The sequence below is a fragment of the Theropithecus gelada genome, chromosome 14, assembly GCF_003255815.1.
Source record: "Theropithecus gelada isolate Dixy chromosome 14, Tgel_1.0, whole genome shotgun sequence".
In the NCBI taxonomy this organism is placed as follows: Eukaryota; Metazoa; Chordata; class Mammalia; order Primates; family Cercopithecidae; genus Theropithecus; species Theropithecus gelada.
In genome coordinates this window covers 7,868,302-7,889,188 of record NC_037682.1, presented here as the reverse complement: position 1 = coordinate 7,889,188, position 20,887 = coordinate 7,868,302, and the positions used below count along the sequence as shown (strand labels likewise).

At 41.8% G+C, this 20,887-nt stretch overlaps 1 protein-coding gene across 1 annotated transcript in view; it reads left to right on the top strand.

Annotated features, from left to right (window-relative positions):
• Window positions 1-20,887, top strand: part of RCE1 (Ras converting CAAX endopeptidase 1) — a 109,756-nt gene that overhangs the window by 55,992 nt on the left and 32,877 nt on the right. The window contains exons 5-9 of the mRNA XM_025357307.1: window positions 2,043-2,098; window positions 2,431-2,502; window positions 5,402-5,597; window positions 16,620-16,770; window positions 18,799-18,945. Of these exons, the coding sequence (XP_025213092.1) occupies window positions 2,043-2,098; window positions 2,431-2,502; window positions 5,402-5,597; window positions 16,620-16,770; window positions 18,799-18,945 (622 nt within the window). The remainder of the gene's footprint in view (window positions 1-2,042; window positions 2,099-2,430; window positions 2,503-5,401; window positions 5,598-16,619; window positions 16,771-18,798; window positions 18,946-20,887) is intronic.

The following is a 20,887-nucleotide window of genomic DNA, read 5'->3' as shown; positions in this document are numbered from 1 at the left end:
TTTAAGTCATTGTTTTCCAGAGACCTTTATTGTGTAGGACATGGACAGATATGATTGGTTCTTTTTCTTTCAATGAAGATGATTAAAACACTTAAAATTTGAGGTCATGGTGGCTCATACCTGTAATACCAACACTTTGGGAGGCCGAGGCGGGAGGATTGCTTGAGTCCAGGAGTTTACGACCAGACAAGGCAACATGGTGAGACTCTGTCTCTACAAAAAAAAATTTTTTAATTAGCCAACTGTGGTAGTGAGCTCCTGTAATTCCAGTTCCTCAGTAGAGTGAGGTGAGAGGATTGCTTGAGCCCAGGAGGTTGAGTCTGCAGTGAGCCATGATTGTGCCACTGCCCTCCGGCATAGGTGACAGAGTGAGACCCTGTCTTGGGGGAAAAAAAAAAAAAAAGACAACTTTCAACTTTCAATATTGAATTGATTTGGTTTCTATGTCCTTAAGACAGTTTTATTTATTTATTTATTTTTATATTTTATTTTTAGAGAGACAAGGTCTCACTATATGGCCCAGGCTAGTCTCTAACTCCCGGGCTTAAACAATCCTACTTTGGTCTCCCAATATGCTGGGATTACAGGTGTGAGGCACCGCATCTGGCCCAAGGCAATCTTTTTTTTTTTTTTTTTTGAGAGACAGAATCTCACTCTTGCCTAGTGAGTGGCGTGATCTTGGCTCACTGCAACCTCTGCCTCTCAGATTCAAGCCATTCTCCTGCCTCCGCCTTCCTAGTAGCTGAGATTACAGGTGTGCACCACCATGCCCGGCTAATTTTTGTATTTTTAGTAGAGATGGGGTTTCATTTTGTTGGCCAGGCTGGTCTCAAACTCCTGACCTCAGGTGATCTACCCACCTCGGCCTCCCAAAGTGCTGGAATTACAGGTGTGAGCCACCACACCCGGCCAAGGCAATCTTAATGATGGTTATGTGTTATAGCTGAGAAACCTCTGGATAGAGAGAGCTTTGTTTTGGGTTATTTTCAGTTTTTGGTTTTTTTTTTAAATTGCCTTATTGTATCACTTTAGATACCTCTTCCCTCCTCTGTGCTTTGTTTTTTGTTAAATCTAGATAATAAACCTTGCTGTTTATCTCCTTTCCTAAAATGACTATAAGAACAAATAAGGATTTTTTTTTTTTCCCCTGAGACAGGGTTCTGCTCTGTCACCCATGCTGGAGTGCAGTGGCTTGATCTTGGCTCACTGCAGCCTCCACCTCCCAGGTTCAAGTGATTCTCCTGCCTCAGCTCCCTGAGTGGCTGGGATTACAGGTGTGCACCACCACACCTAGCTAATTTTTGTATTTTTAGTAGAGATGGGGTTTCGCCATGTTGGCCAAGCTGATCTTGAACTCCTAGCCTCAAGTGATCCACCTGTCTCAGACTCCCAAAATGCTGGGATTATAGGTGTAAGCCATCATGCCTGGCCAAGAAATTTTGATAGAATATCAAAAGTAAGACCCTGTCTCAAAAAATTAAAAAAAAAAAAAGCTAACTGTATTCCATTGTGTATATACCACATTTTCTTTATCAACAGAAACACAAATACTTTATGATTTCACTTATATGTGGAATCTGAAAAAATCAAATTCATAGTAGAGAATAGAATGGTGGTTACCAGAGACTGGGAGTGGGTCAAGGAAGGAAATAGGGAGTTATTAGTTAAAGGGTACAAAGTCTCAGTTAGACAGGAGGAATAAGTTTTTAGAATCTTATTTCACAGGGGGGTGACTATAGTCAATAATAATATATTATGTATTTCAAAATAGCTGAGAGTAAATTTCAAATGTCTCACCACAAAAAATGCTAGTAAGTTATGTGATAGATGTTAATCTACTTGATTTAATCATTCCACATTGTATACATATATCAAAACACCACACTGTACCCTATGAATGTATACAGTTATAGTTTATCAATTAAAAGTAATACTAATTTAAAAATTTTTAAACTTATCCTTTTTCTTTAGGGATTAGATATGGAAGTTTTTAATCTATCTTAGCTCATGTTAAATCTCACACTTAATTTATTGTTTTGCAGGTCAGATTTAATTTCAGTATAAAGGTAAATGGAATCCTCTCCACAGAGATCTTTGGGTAAGTTCTTAGGTCTATGGCTTAAGATGATGCTATGGCTCTGCAGTTTTTCTCAGCTATTATTGTCCTATTTCCAAAAGATTCACAGTTTGATATCTTGACCCAAAGTCACCTTGAAACTAATTTTCTGACACCCCCACATTTTATTATTTTAGTAGATTCATCCCTGTCTCTAGAGGGGGTAAACTTAAATATTACCATTTTCCCCTTGGTTAATTAGTTACTGAATTCTAGTAATCACTGGGGTGGTAGTAGTCATGGGCCAAAATTTGTGTCAAACAGATTGATTTTAGAATATTTGAGAGATGGCTTAGCTTTGCTTTGCTTTGCAGGGTAGAGAATGAACCCACTTTGAACCTTGGGAATGGAATTGCTCTTGTGGTCGACTCTCAGCATTATGTGAGGTGAAGGCGTAAAGCCTTGTTGTCCCTCTGCATATTTTACTCTCCTCTCTTGAGTATGAATGTGGGTAGAAATTGGAAATTGTCTCACTTGTCATTTATAAGTGCCAGGTGTCAGCTTCTCTATAAGAAAAGCAGAAGTAAAACTTTTTTTTAATGTTGAAAACTGCTGTTTTAAGTTATTTATGTACTTGAATCTATTCTAAATGACCTGAAGACATGTGCCTTCTTCTCTCCAGGCCTTATTTTCTTCTGTAAATGAAACGAAACAGACCCTGCTAGTTCCAATCCCATTTGGGCATGAGAAGAGAAGACTGAATTTAAAACTTTACTTGAATTCTTGGCTAGAGAGATAGTATGAATACAAAGGAATTCATTGTACATTATTTTTTGTGCATCAGCATTTTGCATAGGTTTGGAAATCATCTCTCTGTCCATCTCCATCTTCTTCAGACTCCAAGAAAGTAAATCTGGTCAGGCACAGGCTCATGCCTGTAATCCCAGCACTTTGGGAGGCTGAAGTGGATGGATCACTTGAGGTCAAGAGTTTGAGACCAGCCTGGCCAAAATGGCAAAACCCCGTCTCTGCTAAAATTACAAAAATTAGCTGGGCGTGGTAGCACATGCCTGTAATCCCAGCTACTTGGGAGGCCAAAGCATGAGAATCGCTTGAACTCGGGAGGCGGAGGTTGCAATGAGCCGAGATCACGCCACTGCACTCCAGTGACAGAGCAAGACTCCGTCTCAAAAAATAGTAATAATAAAAAATGTAAAAAATCCATGGAGGAGGTGGTAAACAATATGGAACACACAGAGCCCTTCTGTCTTGCCTTCCTGTGCCATTTAACTACCACAGAATCCAAAGCGAAAATGAATTATATCAAGAAAAGACCTAACATATGCTTAAGTCCAATTAATTTATTCTTTCTTTTTTTGAGACAGGGTCTCACTCTATTCAACCCAGATGCCATCATAGCTCACTGCAGCCTCGAATTCCTGGGCTCATTTTCCCACCTCAGCCTCCCGAGTAGCTAGTAGCTAGGACCACAGAAATATGCTACCATATGCTGCTAATTTTTTTTTTTTTTTGGAACGGAGTCTCACTCTGTCACCCAGGCTGGAGTGCAGATCTCGGCTCACTGCAACCTCCACCTCCTGGGTTCAAGTGATTCTCCTGCCTCAGCCTCCTGAGTAGCTGGAACTACAGGCGCACGTGACCATGCCCGGCTAATTTTTTTGTACTTTTAGTAGAGATGGGGTTTCACCATGTTGGCCAAGATGGTCTCGATCTCCTGACCTCGTGATCCACCCACCTCGGCCTCCCAAAGTGCTGAGATTACAGGCGTGAGCCACTGCGCCCAGCCCATATGCTGCTAATAAAAAATTTTTTTTTTGTAGAGATGAGGGTGTTGCCTAGGCTGGTCTCAAACTCCTGGACTCAAGCAATCATCCTGCCTTGGCCTTTCAAAGAGCTGGGATTACAGATGTGAGCCACTGTGTCCAGCCCTAATTTAGTCTTTATTCATTAGTTTCTGCCTCTTATGTGCCCGGAGGCAACATTAGTAATCAGAGTCTCTTAAGGCTTAAAGAGACTGCCCTTGGTTTTTAGTCTGTTTTCTTATTCTCACCCAAAATTACACCTCAGATGAGAACATTTTTGTCATTTAATATACAGGTTATAATTTTCCCACCCCATATTTTTCTTTAGTGATCCTCTAATACTAAACAATCCTTACAGGTAGCAGCTTATCATCATAGTTGTACTGACAGAAGTTTAAGCCTCTGAGCCAATTTTTGTAGATGTGTTTCCTTGGATGACCTGATTAGAGATAAAGGAAAAGGTTCATTAATATTTCCTCTCTTTTAATTAATTAATTCATTCTTAATCAGCTCTCTCAGGTTGAATATTTTCTCTCTGTTTAGAAAAGAGCTATTGGAAAGTAACAAAATTTTACTAGATTCTTTCTAGGACAGAAAGATGGTCTGATTTTTTTCTCATTGTTACTATCAAACAGCAACCTTAGACCTCTTCAGCGGAAGGTGTAGCATGTATGAGAGCAGACTTCTAAGTATCATGGGGCCAGTTTTAGGCCATTTGTGATTCATGGACCCCCTCACACAATGCTGACCTTTGAATGAATTTGAAAATTTGCCCAGAACCAAAGATTAATTTTAGTGGAGGAAATATACTTGAGAATAAGTAACAGGCTGGTCATGATGTCTCACACCTGTAGTCCCAGCACTATGGGAGGCCAAGGCAGAAAGATTGCTTGAGGCCAGGAGTTTGAGACCAGCCTAGTAAACATAGTAAGACCCCATCTCTAATAAAATAAAATAATAATATTTATTTTTCGAGACAAAGTCTTACTGTGTCGCTCAGGCTGGAGTACAGTGGCGCATTATCAGCTCACTGCGACCTCCGCCTCCCAGGTTCAAACGATTCTCTTGCCTCAGCCTCCTGAGTACCTGGGATTACAGGCATGCACCATCACGCCCAGCTATTGTATCTTTAGTAGAGAGGGAGTTTCACCATGTTGGCCAGGTTGGTCTTGAACTCCTGACCTCAAGTGATCCATCCGCCTCAGCTTCCCAAAGTGCTAGGATTACAGGCGTAAGCCACCATACTGGGTCTAAAATGCTTTTTAAAAGAGAAACTAAGAAGCATCCATTAGTGGCAGCAAAAGCAGGAGCCATGATACCATCTCTGAAATGCCAATTTTTGTACTATTTCCATTGCCGTGATTCCCTGAGTGAGACATAAGTTATTTATTCCAACAAAACTGATATGGCACGTTATATGGTTATACATATGCTAGAGGTTATAAAAATAATTTTGAACGTTCTTTTAAATAATTTCTTAAGAGGAAAAAACGTTAAATTTGACTTGTCTGTTTTCTGACAGTAGACCAAATTTTGGTACAATTGAATCACACTGCAGCAGAATTTACCCTGTGCTAGGACATCCAGTAATACTTTTCATCCCTGAAGACGTGGCTGGCATGGACTTGTTGGGAGAACTGATACTGACTCCAGCAGCTGCACTGTGCCCCAGCCCAAAGGTTTCTTCCAACCAGCTTAACAGGATTTATTCAGTTTCCATATCCTTTTGATGAAAAGTTCCATCCAATTATCTTTAGAATGGGTTTTTATATCCCAGTTTAGGAAAGCCTTTAGTATGTGAATTCTGCATCTACATATATGTATGATTTGTGTAAAAACATATAATCTAATGTGAAAGCCAAGCTTGAAAATTTTGCCAGGGAACTGAAAACTGTAAAATGTGACACATGCCATGCATTTTTCATACAATCCAATATGACTGAAGCCTGAACTGAATGGTGCACGAGGAAGAGATGGGGCTAGAAAAGTAGTCTGGAGTTGAATATGGTTGATCTTGAGTGCCATACTAAGGATTGTGAACTTTATTCTCTGTACAGTAAGAAACCATTGAATGTGGCCGGGTGCAGTGGCTCACGCCTGTAATCCCAGCACTTTGGGAGGCCAAGGCGGGTGGATCATGAGGTCAGGAGATCAAGACCATCCTGACTAACGCAGTGAAACCCCGTCTCTACTAAAAATGCAAAAAATTAGCCGGGCGTAGTGGTGGGTGCCTGTAGTCCCAGCTACTCAGGAGGCTGAGGCAGGAGAATGGTGTGAATAAGGGAGGCGGAGTTGAGATTGCGCCACTGCATTCCAGCCTGGGTGACAGAGCGAGACTCCATCTCAAAACAAAACAAAACAAAACAAAAACAAAAACCATCGAATGTTTTGGGAGAAGTCTTTAGCAGCATTATAGAGTATGGATAAGAGGCAGAAGTTAGTAATACTAAGTAAATAAGTAAGTGAACTCAATTAAAAATCATGAGTGCTTGACGACTGGGTGCAGTGGCTTACACCTGTAATCCCAGCACTTTGGCAGGCTGAGGCGGGCGGGTCACTTCAGGTCAGGGGTTTGAGACCAGCCTGGCCAATATGGTGAAATCCTGTTTCTACTAAATATACAAAAATTAGGCCGGGTGTGGTGGCTCACGCCTGTAATCCAAGCACTTTGGGAAGCTGAGGCGGATGGATCACAAGGTCAGGAGTTCGAGACCAGCCTGGCCAACATGGTGAAACCCCATCTCAGTAAATAAAAAAATTACCTGGGCGTGGTGGCAGGCACCTGTAATCCCAGCTACTCGGGAGGCTGAGGCAGGATAATCACTTGAACCCAGGAGGCAAAGGTTGCAGTGAGCCGAGATTGCGGCCACTGCATTCCAGCATGGGCAACAGAGTGAGATTCCATCTCAAAAAAAAAAAAAAAAAAAAAAAAAAAGTAGCCAGGCATGGTGGTGCATGCCTGTAGTCCCATCTACTTGGGAGGCTGAGGCAGGAGAATCACTTGAACCTGGGAGGTGGAGGCTGCAGCGAGCCAAGAACACGACACTGCACTCCAGCCTGGGTGACAGAGCAAGACTGCCTCAGAAAGAAAAAAAAAGAAAGAAAGGAAAAGATAATAATAATAATGAGGGCTTGAATCTAAAGTGTGGTAGGCTTGGAAAGGCCAGACTTATTACCTGAATTAATCAACAAAATGTGGTAACCAGTTCATTATTAAGGTAGGGAGAGACTGGGGGCAGGGAACATCTAAGGTTGATATCAGATTTCTATGTCTAGAATAGGCAAATACAGAGAGACAGAAAGTTGATGGAGAGGCTTTTTTTTTTTTTTTTTTTTTTTTTTTGGTCTGCAGACAAGGTCTGGCTCTGTTGCCCAGGCTGGAGTGCAGTGACACAATCTCGGCTCACTGCAACCTCTGCTTCCCGAACTCAAACCATCCTCCCACCTCAGCCTCCTAGAGATCACAGGCATGTGCTACCATGCCCAGCTAATTTTTGCATTTTTGGTAGAGACAGAGTTTCACCATGTTGCCCAGGCTGGTCTCAAACTCCTGGACTCAAGCAATCCACCAGCCTCGGCCTCCCAAAGTGGTGGGATTACAGGCATGAGCCACTGTGCTCGGCCTGGAGGGGCTTCTTTTCAGAGTAATGAAAATGTTCTAAAATTGATGGTGGTGGTGATTGCACAACTCTTTGAATATTCTAAAATCCATTTTATTACACATTTAAAATGAGTGAATTGTATGGTATGTGAATTATATCTCAATAAAGCTATTAAAAATATTTCCACAGATGGCTGGGCGCGGTGGCTCACGCCTGTAATCCCAGCACTTTGGGAGGCCGAGATGGGCGGATCACGAGGTCAGGAGATCGAGACCATCCTGGCTAACACGGTGAAACCCCGTCTCTACTAAAAAATACAAAAAACTAGCCGGGCGAGGTGGCGGGTGTCTGTAGTCCCAGCTACTTGGGAGGCTGAGGCCGGAGAATGGCGTGAACCCGGGAGCTGCAGCTTGCAGTGAGCTGAGATCCGGCCACTGCACTCCAGCCTGGGCAACAGAGTGAGACTCCGTCTCAAAAAAACAAAAAACAAAACAAACAAACAAAAAATTTCCACAGATAACTGACAGAGTAATGATACTTTCAGCAAGATAAAAAAACTTAATAGCAGATTTGGGGGATAAAGATGAGTTTGACATTAAACATGTTGAGTTTATGGTGCCTCAAGATATCCTTTGAACATTGTAAGGAGCTATATAGGAATTTGGTCTGGATCTTGGAAATGGTCAGATTTAGAGATACAGAATTTTAGAGTCTCAGTTTCCTCCATAGGTAAGAGTCGTGTAGTCCTGTGTTTAGAGCATGGCACAGTAGGGTAAATGTTGGATTCACTACTTTTTTTTTTTTTTTTTTTGAGATGGAGTTTCGCTCAGTTGCCCAGGCTAGAGTGTGGTGGCGCCATCTCAGCTCACTGCAAACTCCGCCTCCCAGGTTCACACCATTCTCCTGCCTCAGCCTCCCTAGTAGCTGGGACTACAGGCGCCTGCTGCCACGCCTGGATAATTTTTTGTATTTTTAGTAGAGACGGGGTTTCACCGTGTTAGCCAGGAAGGTCTCGATCTCCTGACCTCGTGATCCACCCGTCTCGGCCTCCCAAAGTGCTGGCATTACAGGCGTGAGCCACCGCGCCCAGCCTGGATTCACTACTAATTAGCTGTGTGACTGTAGGTAACTTACTTAACCAGCCTAAGCCTTTTCTTCCTCTGCTTTAAAATGAGGATGATACTTATAAGTTTAGTTTCCCTTGCAAAAATTGGTTTTCTGTTCTTTTGGGGTTTGTTTGCTTGTTTTAGAATTAAGTATAATAATCCATGTGAATGAAGCTCCTAGCATATAACAAGTACTCAATAATATTAATAATTGTTATTGTCATATGACTGAAGCTGTAGGAGTAAATGAAGTTATAGAAAAGTATAAACAGTGAGAACAGGCTGGACGCGGTGGCTCACGCCTGTAATCCCAGCACTTTGAGATGGTGAAGATGGCAGAGCACTTGAGGTCAGGAGTTTGAGACCAGCATGGCCAGCATGACAAAACCCTGTCTGTATTAAAAATACAAAAATTAGCCAGGCGTGGTGGTGCATGACTGTAGTCCCAGCTACTCGGGAGACTGAGACAGGAGAATTACTTGAACCTGGGAGGCACAGGTTGCAGTGAGCTAATATCACGCCACTGCACTCCAGCCTGGGCGGCAGAGTAAGACTCTGTTTCAAAAAAAAAAAAAAAAAAAAAAAAAGAACAGAAGAGGCGTGGTATGATAGATGTCAGCTATCTGATGTTGCATGTCAGATATCAAAAGATACCATAGTATCTTTTAGGGAGGAGGAGGGAGCAGGATGGTGATGAAAACATTTTCATCACCATGCTTGGACATTTTCTATTTTAAAACATGCTTTTTCTTTATATCTAGATAGTACAGAAGAGTATAAAATAAATAAGTTTCTTTTTCCTCCTCATTCCATTGTCTAGAAGGAATAAGACAGACAAATTTTTTTGTCCTCTTGGGGAAAATTTAACAGATAGATATTAGGTAGTGATAAGTGCAGTGGAGATAAATAGAACAAAGTAATAGAGAGTGATGGAGATGTTATGTTAAATATAGTCAGTGAAGCCTCTAAGGAGAGTGTTTTAAAAAAGAGAGAGAGCTAGCTATGAAAATTCTGGTGAGATTTTACTTTCTGAAAGTGGCAAACTTGATAATTTAGACCAACCTTCTCACTGAAGGCAAAGGCTGGATGAAATATTAAAACATCATAAAAGCAGGCCGGGTATGGTGGCTCACGCCTGTAATCCCAGCACTTTGGGAGGCCAAGGTGGGTGGATCACCTGAGGTCAGGAGTTCGAGACCAGCCTGCAACGTGGAGAAACCCTGTCTCTCCTAAAAATACAAAATTAACCAGGCATGGTGGTGCATGCCTGTAATCCCAGCTACTCAGGAGACTTGAGGCAGGAGAATCTCTTGAACCTGGGAGGTGGTGATTGCGGTGAGCCGGGATTGCACCATTGCACCGCAGCCTGGGCAACAAAAGCGAAACTCCATCTCAAAAAACAAACAAAATCATAAAAGCATCAAAGAGCTAGTGAAGAGGAGTTTCTGTGCCATGATTTAGGAGAGGTTTGAATTACAGAGAGCTGAGCCTAGCATTGGGGGATGCTTTTGCCCTGGAGTAGTTTGCCAATTCAAGCAAGTAGTTGAGAGGCTAAGATGTATTAATACTTCCAAATCAATGCAGGACAAAAAGGCCAAAGAATCCAGGACCTGCTGAGCTTGGGAGTGCTGCTAAAAACACCTCTTGCCTTGGGCAAGGGATAACTAGAAGGCTATATTTTAAGGAGTAAGGTCAACCTGAAATAAATCACTCTTCACATGGACTGTATATACTTTCTGGTCATCTAGGCAGGCCAGAAAATCTTAAACTTTTAAATTGGATTAGGATGATTTTAGATTTGTTAGTTCTAGATGTCTTATGGAAGCAAACAAAAATTTCTAGAGGAAAATAACTGCATCCTGTGCTCCCAATTATTTAACACTTTTTCAAATAGTGTCTCATGGTGCATATGCACACACACATGCACAGTCACAAATAATCAGGTGTAAGAAAGGACAAGATAGCAAAAACAAAGTCACAGAAACACCCACTGGGACTCCAGATACTGGTGATATCAGACATTGACTTTAAAAAGTTATGCTTAGCTGGGTGTAGTGGTTCACACCTGTAATCTCAGCACTTTGGGAGGCTGAGGCAGGAGGATTGCTTGAGCCTGCAAGTTCGATATCAGCCTGGGAAACACAGTGAGACCCCCATCTCTAGACAAGTTAGCTGGGCATGGATGGTGCATGCCTGTGGTCCCAGCTACTCAGGAGGCTGAAGTGGGAAGATTGCTTGAGCACAGGAGGTCAAGACTGCAGTGAGCCATGATCGCACCACTGCCCTTCAGCCTGGGTGACGTGAGACCTGTTTCAAAAAAACTAAAATGAAAAATTATGCTTACTATGTTTATGAAAATGAAAGCAAGTTTGAAAAATTTTACTAGGAAACAAACTGTAAAATATGAAATAACTTTTAACAAGAACAAAACAGAAATTGTGGAATCAAGAAATATAATAACCAATGTTGAATAAAATTTGGTACACAGGTTTAACAGCAGATTAAGTACAACTTAAGTGAATTTGTAAACTAAAAGCTAAAGATAGCAAGAACTTAGCAAAAATAAAGCAAAGAGACAAGTCATGGAAAATACAGAAGAAAGGGGTTAACAGAGTAAAGAGTAAAACTGTCTAATGGGTATTTAATTGATGTCCAAAAAGAGAAGAGAGAAGAGAAAATGGGGCAGAAACAATATTTAAAGAGTTAATGACTGAAACAACTGAGACAGATTTAACAACAGAATAATCAAGCGGTATAAATAAAAAAGATTTATACACCTAAAGAGATGAAAAACAGAGAAAATCTTAAAATCAGTCAGGAGGACAAATCATCTTTAAAAGATGAACAAATTAACAGTTGACTTCCCCATTCCAACAGAAAGTGTTAGACTAATAGTGTTAATGTCCTGAAATAAAACCATTACCAACCTAGAATTTCATATCCAATCCAAATATTCCTCAACATAAAAGGTAATAAACTTACCTGTATATTATGTTAAAATTATAATCCATGTAACAAGAAGAATTAATTCAACAGACTTTAGAACATGGTGTTTTGACTGTACATTCTTAGCAGGATATACTCTAAGGATGAAATGGAAGTCCAAAGACCTCTTAAAATTTATTTAGTGGCATGATTGTTAGGAATAATATTGGTATTTTATATTGGAATTATTGTATACATATGATAAAAAATTATGTTAACAATGTTAGGAACCAAAATTTTTAGCATCATATGGAAGAATGTGAGTGTAAATTCAGAGAAATAGCAATTTTTTTTTTAAAGGCGTCTTGCTCTGTTGCCCAGGCTAAAGTGCAGTGGTGCGATCATAGCTCACTGCAACCTCGAACTTCTGGGGTTAAGCAGTCCTCCTACCTCAGCCTCTCCTGAGTAGCTGGGACTACAGGCATGCACCATCATGTCTGGCTAATTTATTTTTATTTTAATTTTTTTGTAGAGACAGGGTCTCACCCCTGAGTTTCCAAATTTAATGAAAACTATAAACCTGCGGATTCATGATCAATGAAGCCTAAGTGTAAGAAATATGAAGAAAATTATACTGAGTCACATCACAATCAAAGTATTTGAAGCCAGTAATAAAAAATTTTAAAAGCAGCTGGAGATAAAAAAGACACATATGTGTACAGCAACAAAATAATTATGGCAGATTTCTGTTAACTGGAAGAAAGTGGGGTAACATCTTTAGAAAGTACTGAGAGAAAAAAGGCAAAATGAAGAATTTTTCAGACATAGAAAAGGTGAAAGAATGTATCACGAGAAGACCTGTATTATAAGAAATGTTAACAGAAATCTTTTTTTTTTTTTTTTTTGAGACGGAGTCTCGCGCTGTGTCACCCAGGCTGGAGTGCAGTGGCGCGATCTCGGCTCACTGCAAGCTCCGCCTCCCAGGTTCACGCCATTCTCCTGCCTCAGCCTCCGAGTAGCTGGGACTACAGGCGCCCGCCACCACGCCCGGCTAGTTTTTTGTATTTTTAGTAGAGACGGGGTTTCACCATGTTAGCCAGGATGGTCTCGATCTCCTGACCTCGTGATCCACCCGCCTCGGCCTCCCAAAGTGCTGGGATTACAGGCTTGAGCCACCGCGCCCAGCCAACAGAAATCTTTTAGGTAGAAGAAAAGTGATGCCAAATGGAATTCTGGATCTACCCAAAAAAGGAAGAGCGCGGTGGCTCAAGCCTGTAATCCCAGCACTTTGGGAGGCCGAGACGGGCGGATCACAAGGTCAGGAGATCAAGACCATCCTGGCTAACACTGTGAAACCCCGTCTCTACTAAAAAAATACAAAAAACTAGCCGGGCGAGGTGGCGGGCGTCTGTAGTCCCAGCTACTCGGGAGGCTGAGGCAGGAGAATGGCGGGAACCCGGGAGGCGGAGCTTGCAGTGAGCTGAGATCCGGCCACTGCACTCCAGCCTGGGCGACAGGGCGAGACTCCGTCTCAAAAAATAAATAAATAAATAAATAAAAAGGAAGAGCACTGGAAGTGGTGGCTATGCGGGTAGATACAAAATACTTTTGTCCTTTTAAAAACACAAAATATCCTTCTTGAGTATATAAACCAAAAAGTATCTAAGACAGGTCTCAATTAGTTTAGAAGTTTATTTTGCCAAGGTTAAGGATGTGCCTGTGCCTTTCTCTAAAGATAGTTTTGAGGTCTTCGGTATTTAAAGGAGGGAAATGCAGGCTGGAGGGGAAAGAGGGAGGGGATGGTCACATTATTGAATCCATATGTTACAAGAGAAAAGGAGCAAGTAGGGGAATAGTCAATTATGTATTTGTCTTGTGCTCAGTAAATTGACCCTTTATATAATAGAAGGAGAACATAAGAGTAGCTACCTGTAGAAGTATTTAACCCTTTATCTGTAGCTATCTGCTTAGGAACAAAAGGAGAGGCAACTTCTTGCATGACTCAGCTTTCAGCTAAATTATTTCCTTTTGGCATAGTGGTTTGGGGTCTTGAGTTTGAATTTTCCTTTCATAAGTACCTCACCAGAAAAAAAAAAAAAAAAAAATCTTTAAGAAACAAGTCTTGAAGTCCCTCCCTTCAGGACTCCAATTACACATTCTTGAATTAGGCCACCTAAAGTTATCCCACAGTTCACTGAGGCTTTCTTCATTTATGTAGAGACAGGGTCTTGCTGTTTCCCAGGCTGGAGTGCAGTGACTTGATCTTAGCTCACTACAGCCTTGAGCTCCTAAGCTCATGTGACCTTCCCACTTCAGCCTCCTGAGTGGCTAGGAGTACAGGTGCGCACCACCACATCTGGCTAATTTTGCATGTGTGTGTGTGACATGTTTTGCTATCATTTTCTATTTTTTTCATATTTCTTTTTTTTGAGATGGAGTCTCACTCTGTCGCCCAGGCTGAAGTGCAGTGGTGTGATCTCAGCTTACTGCAACCTCCGCCTCCTGGGTTCAATCAGTCAGGACCCTGAAATGATTTCTATCTCTGCCATTTCAGCCTCCTGAGCACCTGGACCATGGCCAGCGAATTTTTGTATTTTTAATAGAGACAGGGTTTCGTCATGTTGGCCAGGCTGGTCTCGAACTCCTGACCTCAAGTCATCTGCTCGCCTTGGCCTCCCAAAGTGGTGGGATTACAGGCATGACCTACTGCACCTGGCCTATATTTTTCGTATTTCTTATGCTTAGGGTTCATTGATCATGGATCTGCAAAAATATAACATATAAAGTTTATAACGTCTGTGGAAGTAAAACATGTGACAATAGCACAAAGGCCAAGAGGAGAGAAGTAGAAGTATATCGCTGGATTTTTAGACTATATATGAATTGTTATAATATCATTTGAAGGTAGACTGTGATAAGTTAAAGTTGTATACTAATAAAGCCTGGCAATCCCTAGGTTAAAGCAACAGTTATAACGAATAACTTTAAAAGAAGATAAAATGGGCCGGGCGCGGTGGCTCACGCCTGTAATCCCAGCACTTTGGGAGGCCGAGGCGGGCGGATCACAAGGTCAGGAGATCGAGACCACGGTGAAACCTCGTCTCTACTAAAAATACAAAAAAATTAGCCGGGCGCGGTTGTGGGCGCCTGTAGTCCCAGCTACTTGGGAGGCTGAGGCAGGAGAATGGCGGGAACCCGGGAGGCGGAGCTTGCAGTGAGCTGAGATCCGGCCACTGCACTCCAGCCTGGGCGACAGAGCGAGACTCCGTCTCAAAAAAAAAAAAAAAAAAAAGAAGAAGATAAAATGGAATTATAAAAAATTCCTGGCAGCATGGTGGCTCTTACCTGTAGTCCCAGCTACCTTGGAGGCTGATGCAGAGAGAGGATCGCTTAAGCCCAGGAATTTGAGGCTGCAGTGAGCTATGATCACATCATTGCACTCTAGTCTGAGCAACAGAATGAGACCCTGTCTCTTAAAAAAGGGGGGTGGGGAGAGAGAGAAAACACTTTTTAAAACTTAAAAAGCAATTTCTAATCCAAAAATAGAAAAGAGGAAAAAGGAAACAAAGAATACAAGCAACAAATGGAAAAGAGATGATGGATTTAAACCCAACTGTAGCTATATTCATATTACATGTAAATGATTTAAACAACCCAATTATAAGACAACTGCACTTCTTGGCTCTTCAGACACTCCCCTCTTATTCTGAGTTTGCATCTTAAAATTCCTCTTGCCCTAAACAGTGAGTCAGCCTTAGTTCATGTGTTAATGCCTTCTGAGATTTGTGAGGGAGACTTCATTTACGGGTATAAAGCCTTTCCATAATGCCCCAGTGCCCACTGGGTAGGAATTTTAATCTTCACAATACCTTGTGTTTACCCCATAAGAAAGAGGATGAAAACGAAGAAAGATAAAGGAAAGTACACATTCTGGTCTCTGGCCTTGGTTCAGGGGACAAGAAAGGTTAAGCAGTGGTTCTTAATGGGGTAATCTTGTCCTCAAAGGACATTTGGCAATGTCTGGAGACATTTTTGATTGTCATGGAGGGGGTAATGTGAGGAAGGGTGCCACTGGCATTTGGTGGCTAGAGGCCAGGGATGCTACTAAACATCCTATAGTGCACAGGACTGCCCACCACAGTGAAGAATTATCTGGCCCAAAGTGTCACTAGTGCAGAGGTTAAGAAACCCTGGGTTACAGATAGGATAAGAGTGGGAATGGGAAGTTCAGAAACCATTTCAGGGGCATGCCTTCTTTTGTTTTAGATAATAGGTTTGGAGACGATCAGAGGAAGTTTCCTTCTCAATCTGAGTATACTCAAATACTTCCCAGAAAATACTGCATTGTATATACTTCTAGCATGTATCACATTGTATTATAGCTTACCAGCTTTTATGTATCTCTCATACTGTAAATATGATAAACTTGAGGACAGATATTATCTGGATATTCATCTTTGTACCCCAAGAACTTAGAACTTAAAACAGTGTTAACCTGTGGTGCCTTTCAAATCTATGATCATGTGAACCAGATGAATAAATAAACTGTCTTAATATTGTATCTGTAACTCACACTTATTAAACCCAGAATAAATTTCTGGGGATCCTAGTGGATCTATCTGTGGTGCCTCACACCTGTCTTCAGTGTGGAAAGGCTTAGTATATAACTGCTTAGGCTGGGCATGGTGGCTCATGCCTGTAATCCCAGCACTTTGGGAGGCAGAGGTGGGCGGATCACGGGGTCAAGAGATCGAGACCGTCCTGGCCAACATAGTGAAACCCCATCTCTACTAAAACTACAAAAATTAGCCAGTCATGGTGGCATGCACCTGTAATCCCAGCTACCTAGCTACTTGGGAGGCTGAGGCAGGATAATCGCTTGAACCCGGGAGGTGGAGGTTGCAGTGAGCGGAGATGGCGCCATTGCACTCCAGCCTGGGTGACAGAGCAAGACTCTATCTCAAAAAAAAAAAAAAAGAAAAAAAAAAGTAACTGCATAACACATTTATGGGAGTGTAAACCAGGTCAGGGTTATATTTGTTTTTTATACAAGTGAATACATAGTCATAAGATACTAAAACTTGGCAGTTTTCTTTAGCAACTACACATATTTCTATATGGACCTTTGGGTCTGCCTCTGATATTGTCAACTTGGGAGCAGCCAATGACTACTTTCTTCAAAGATACCTCTTCTTTAATTGATTGGAAAAAATACCATTTGTGTATGGTACCCAATTTGGATCTCAATTTGGATAGAGGTATATCCTCCTTCTCTCTGCACAGGAATGAAGAAACTTGAAGAATATTAGAGAAATGAAAGGAAATACGAATAGAAAGTGTATATAAAAATATGACCAGAGATATGGCCCAGGTTGGGGTTTGAGGGTCAGGGTCTGGCCAAATGTGAGAGACCACTTGAAGTGAGGCAAACAGGTGTCAAACAGGCAAAGCTCTTTCAGAGCTTGTTTTGGCATTGCATGTTTTTTTGTTGTTTGTTTTTGTTTGTTTTGTTTTGTTTTTTGAAACAGAGTCTTGCTCCGTCGCCCAGGCTGGAGTGCAGTGGTACAATCTTGGCTGGCTGCAACCTCTGCCTCCTGGGTTCAAGTGATCCTCCTGCCTCACCCTTCCGAGTAGCTGGGATTACAGGTGCCCACCACCATGGCTAGCTAATTGTTTTTTGTATTTTTGGTAGAGACAGCATTTCCCCATGTTGGCCAGGCTGGTCTTGAACTCCTGACCTCAAGTGGCCCACCTGCCTCAGCCTCCCAAAGTGCTGGTATTATAGGTGTGAGCCACCGCACCCGGCCTGGCATTGCATGTTGATACTGGTTCTCCTCTTACTTCCTCTGCTGCCTCCTCTATTCCTGGTCCTTCTGTTAGATACTTGTTCAGAAGAGTTCTAATGTACCTAATCTGTCAACTCTGGGCCTTTACAAAGGTAAGGGAGCAGTGATACTTCTGAACTACTGTGGAAGATAAATGCTTCATAATGAACTGAGAAAATCACATAAAATTCCTTAGAAACAATTAAAACACATACAAGTGCAAGATGTAATAGTATTAGGCCTAGGAAGCAGACTGTAATATTCACATAAACTCTAACCATACCAGCTTTGGGTGAATCATGCTAAAAGTTGGAGGTTAATAACTGAGCTAATAAAACTGTGAAATTGGAGTATGTGACCTTGGGCTGATATCTAGGAGGGGTTGCAGTTTTGAGATTGACTGTTCTAACTAGAATCCTATGAAATTTAGAAGGTAGTCTGGTCTTCTGGCTCCTGAGGAAGATGACCAGTAGGGAAGAGGTATTCTGCGGCTATGACTGGTATGAGAAGATTAAAGCCTACTGGGAAGGGGCAGTATCTTAGAGGGAATGATAGACTCCACCGATTTCGAATAGAGATATGACTGGTGAATTTCTAGGGCTCTCCATATCTCCTTTTCTCTTTCATTTTTGTTTTTGGGCTTTGCTGGTTTAGTTTTTTACCAATTCATGGTCCTGAACTTTCTCAGTTAACTTTGGAAATGGATAATGTAGAAAATGTCCCTTCATCTCCCTCCCTTATTACTCTAAAGGACAGAACAAGGATCCATATGAAGGTACTTCTCTACATGGATCTGAAATATAGGACTATCCTGATTGTATTCTAAAGGATCAAGGTGCTAGAAAGTGACCACTGGGCAATGGATTACATTTGGGGATACAAATATATAGTACTGGGGCTAAAAGCAGATTCTTTAGTCAGTCTAGCAAAATCTAGAACTCAGTTCCACCATTTACTGGCTCATGCTGAATGAGGTATTTAACCTATCTGTGCCTCTTTTCTTATCTGTAAAAGGGCATAAGAATAGGTCCTATCCAATAGTGTTGTTGTAAAGTCTAAATGTGGAAATAGTACATAAGCATTTGATGCAGTACCTGGCACGTAACACAAGTTAGCTGTTGTCATCACACTTAGGTGAATCTAACCTCTTACCAGCCATACCTGCCTTAGAAAGTTGTACAAGGAATCAATTAATTTATTGTGTAGTGCTTCTCAGTAATGTAAAGGAGTGTTGTTTGGTTTGCATTTTACATACCTAGTTACTATTTTCATGTTCTTCCTGTGAATCATTATGATTTGCTTCCATCATGTGGATAAACAGGTTCAGAAGGGTAAATGAGTGTTTGAATTTAGATCTCCTATTCTCAGATCCTTCTTTGTTCAGAATACAGGTTCTGTAGTCACTTTGTATTTCGAGGGCTTTACTTATCTTAGAAATTCATGTAATATCTTGTCCTCTAGATTTGGTGCTTCCAGATGTGAGTTATCGGGCGGAATCCAGTGAGGGGGATCAGTCTCATAATATGGACCCTCAAGGACAAACTCTGCTGCTTTTTCTCTTTGTGGATTTCCACAGTGCATTTCCAGTCCAGCAAATGGAAATCTGGGGTAAGTATAAGAGAATGGGGTTGCCAGCTTGGGTGTGCCAAATGCTAAGAGAGAGGGAAACTTTGTGTAATGCACACATGTAAATTAGATATATTTCTGTAGAATAAAGAAGTTCAGTGAAAAACCCTGCTTAATAAAATAAATATATCCTATAGAAAAGATTCATATATTGATGCATTGCTTAAATGACGACGTTTCTAGATCTGGTTGGCCAGAAATCAGCAGACACTTCATATATATTGCTCCCTAGGGATCAGCAGTTCTCAATGTTAGCTGCACAATATTACCTGAAGAGCATCTAAAATGCTCATTCCCCAGAGATTCTGATTTCCAGATGGACTGAGGTGGGGCTCAGGGCTCAGTATGTTTAAGAAATTTTTTTAATTTTTAGAGACACTCTGTCATCCAGGCTGGAGTGCAGTTGCGCGAGCATAGCTCACTGCAACATCAAACTCCTGGGCTCAAGTGATCCTCCCACTTCAGCCTCCCAAGTAGCTGGGCCTACAGGTGTATGCGACCGCACCTGGATAACTTTTTCAATTATTTTTTGTATTATTATTTTTTGTATGGAGGTCTTGCTTTGTTGCCCAGGCTGGTCTCGAACTCCTGGCTTCAAGTAATCTTCCTTCCTTGGCATCCCCAAGTGCTTGTTGGTATGTTTTTAAAGTTTCTCAGGCCAGGTGTGGTGGCTCACGCCTGTAATCTCAGCACTTTTGGAGGCTGAAGTGGGTGGATCACTTGCAGCCAGGAGTTCAAGGCCAGCCTGGCCAACACGGCGAAACCCCATCTCTACTAAAAATACAAAAATTAGCTGGCATGGTGGCGGCTTCTTGTAATCTCAGCTATTTGGGAGGCTGAGACAGGAGAATCTCTTGAACCCAGGAGGCAGAGGTTGCAGTGAGCCAAGATTGTACCACTGCACTTCAGCCCGGGCAAGAGATTGAGACTGTGTCTCAAAAAGTAAAATAAAGTAAAGTAAAATAAAATAAAATAAAATAAAACTTCTAGGGTGATTCTGATGTATAGCAAGGCTTGGGAACTTTTCATCATCATGCTGCCTTTCCAGGCGGATTTTTAAAAAATGCACACCTAACTAGCCGGGCGAGGTGGCGGGCGCCTGTAGTCCCAGCTACTCGGGAGGCTGAGGCAGGAGAATGGCGTGAACCCGGGAGGCGGAGCTTGCAGTGAGCTGAGATCCAGCCACTGCACTCCAGCCTGGGCGGCAGAGCGAGACTCTGTCTCAAAAAAAAAAAAAAAAATGCACACCTGTTCTTATTCAGGTATGCAACAAGGAACCTTTGGTGTTTATCTGTTAGATGGGTGATAATTTGTTATCAATCAGAAAGGTTATCTATGATAGAGATAAAACAGTGGTTTCATTTTCTGGTCCATAAAACACATGCATCAGAATCACTGGATGATGATGATGATGATGATTATTATTATTATTATTATTATTTTTGAGACAGAGTCTCCCTCTGTCACCCAGGCTGAAGTGCAGTGGCGCGATCTTGACTCACTGCAACCTCCACCTCTCGGGTTCAAGCGATTTTCCTGCCTCAGCCTCCTGAGTAGCTGGAATTACAGGCACATGCCACCACACCTGGCTAATTTTTGTATTTTTAATAGAGACGGGGTTTCACCATGTTGGTCAGGCTGGTCTCGAACTCCTGACCTCATGATCCACCCGCCTTGGTGCCCCAAACTACTGGGATTACAGGTGTGAGCCACTGCCCCTGGCCATTATTATTATTTTTGTAGAGACAAGGTCTGAACTCATGGGCTCAAGTGATCCTCCCACCTCGGCCTCCCAAAGTGCTCGGATTACAGGCATGAGCAACACACCTGCCTCAAGTGATTCTTAAATATAGTAAAACTTGAAAACCACTGAGCATGAGCAGGAGTTGGCGGCTTTATTTTAATCCAGTAAACCCTGAGATGT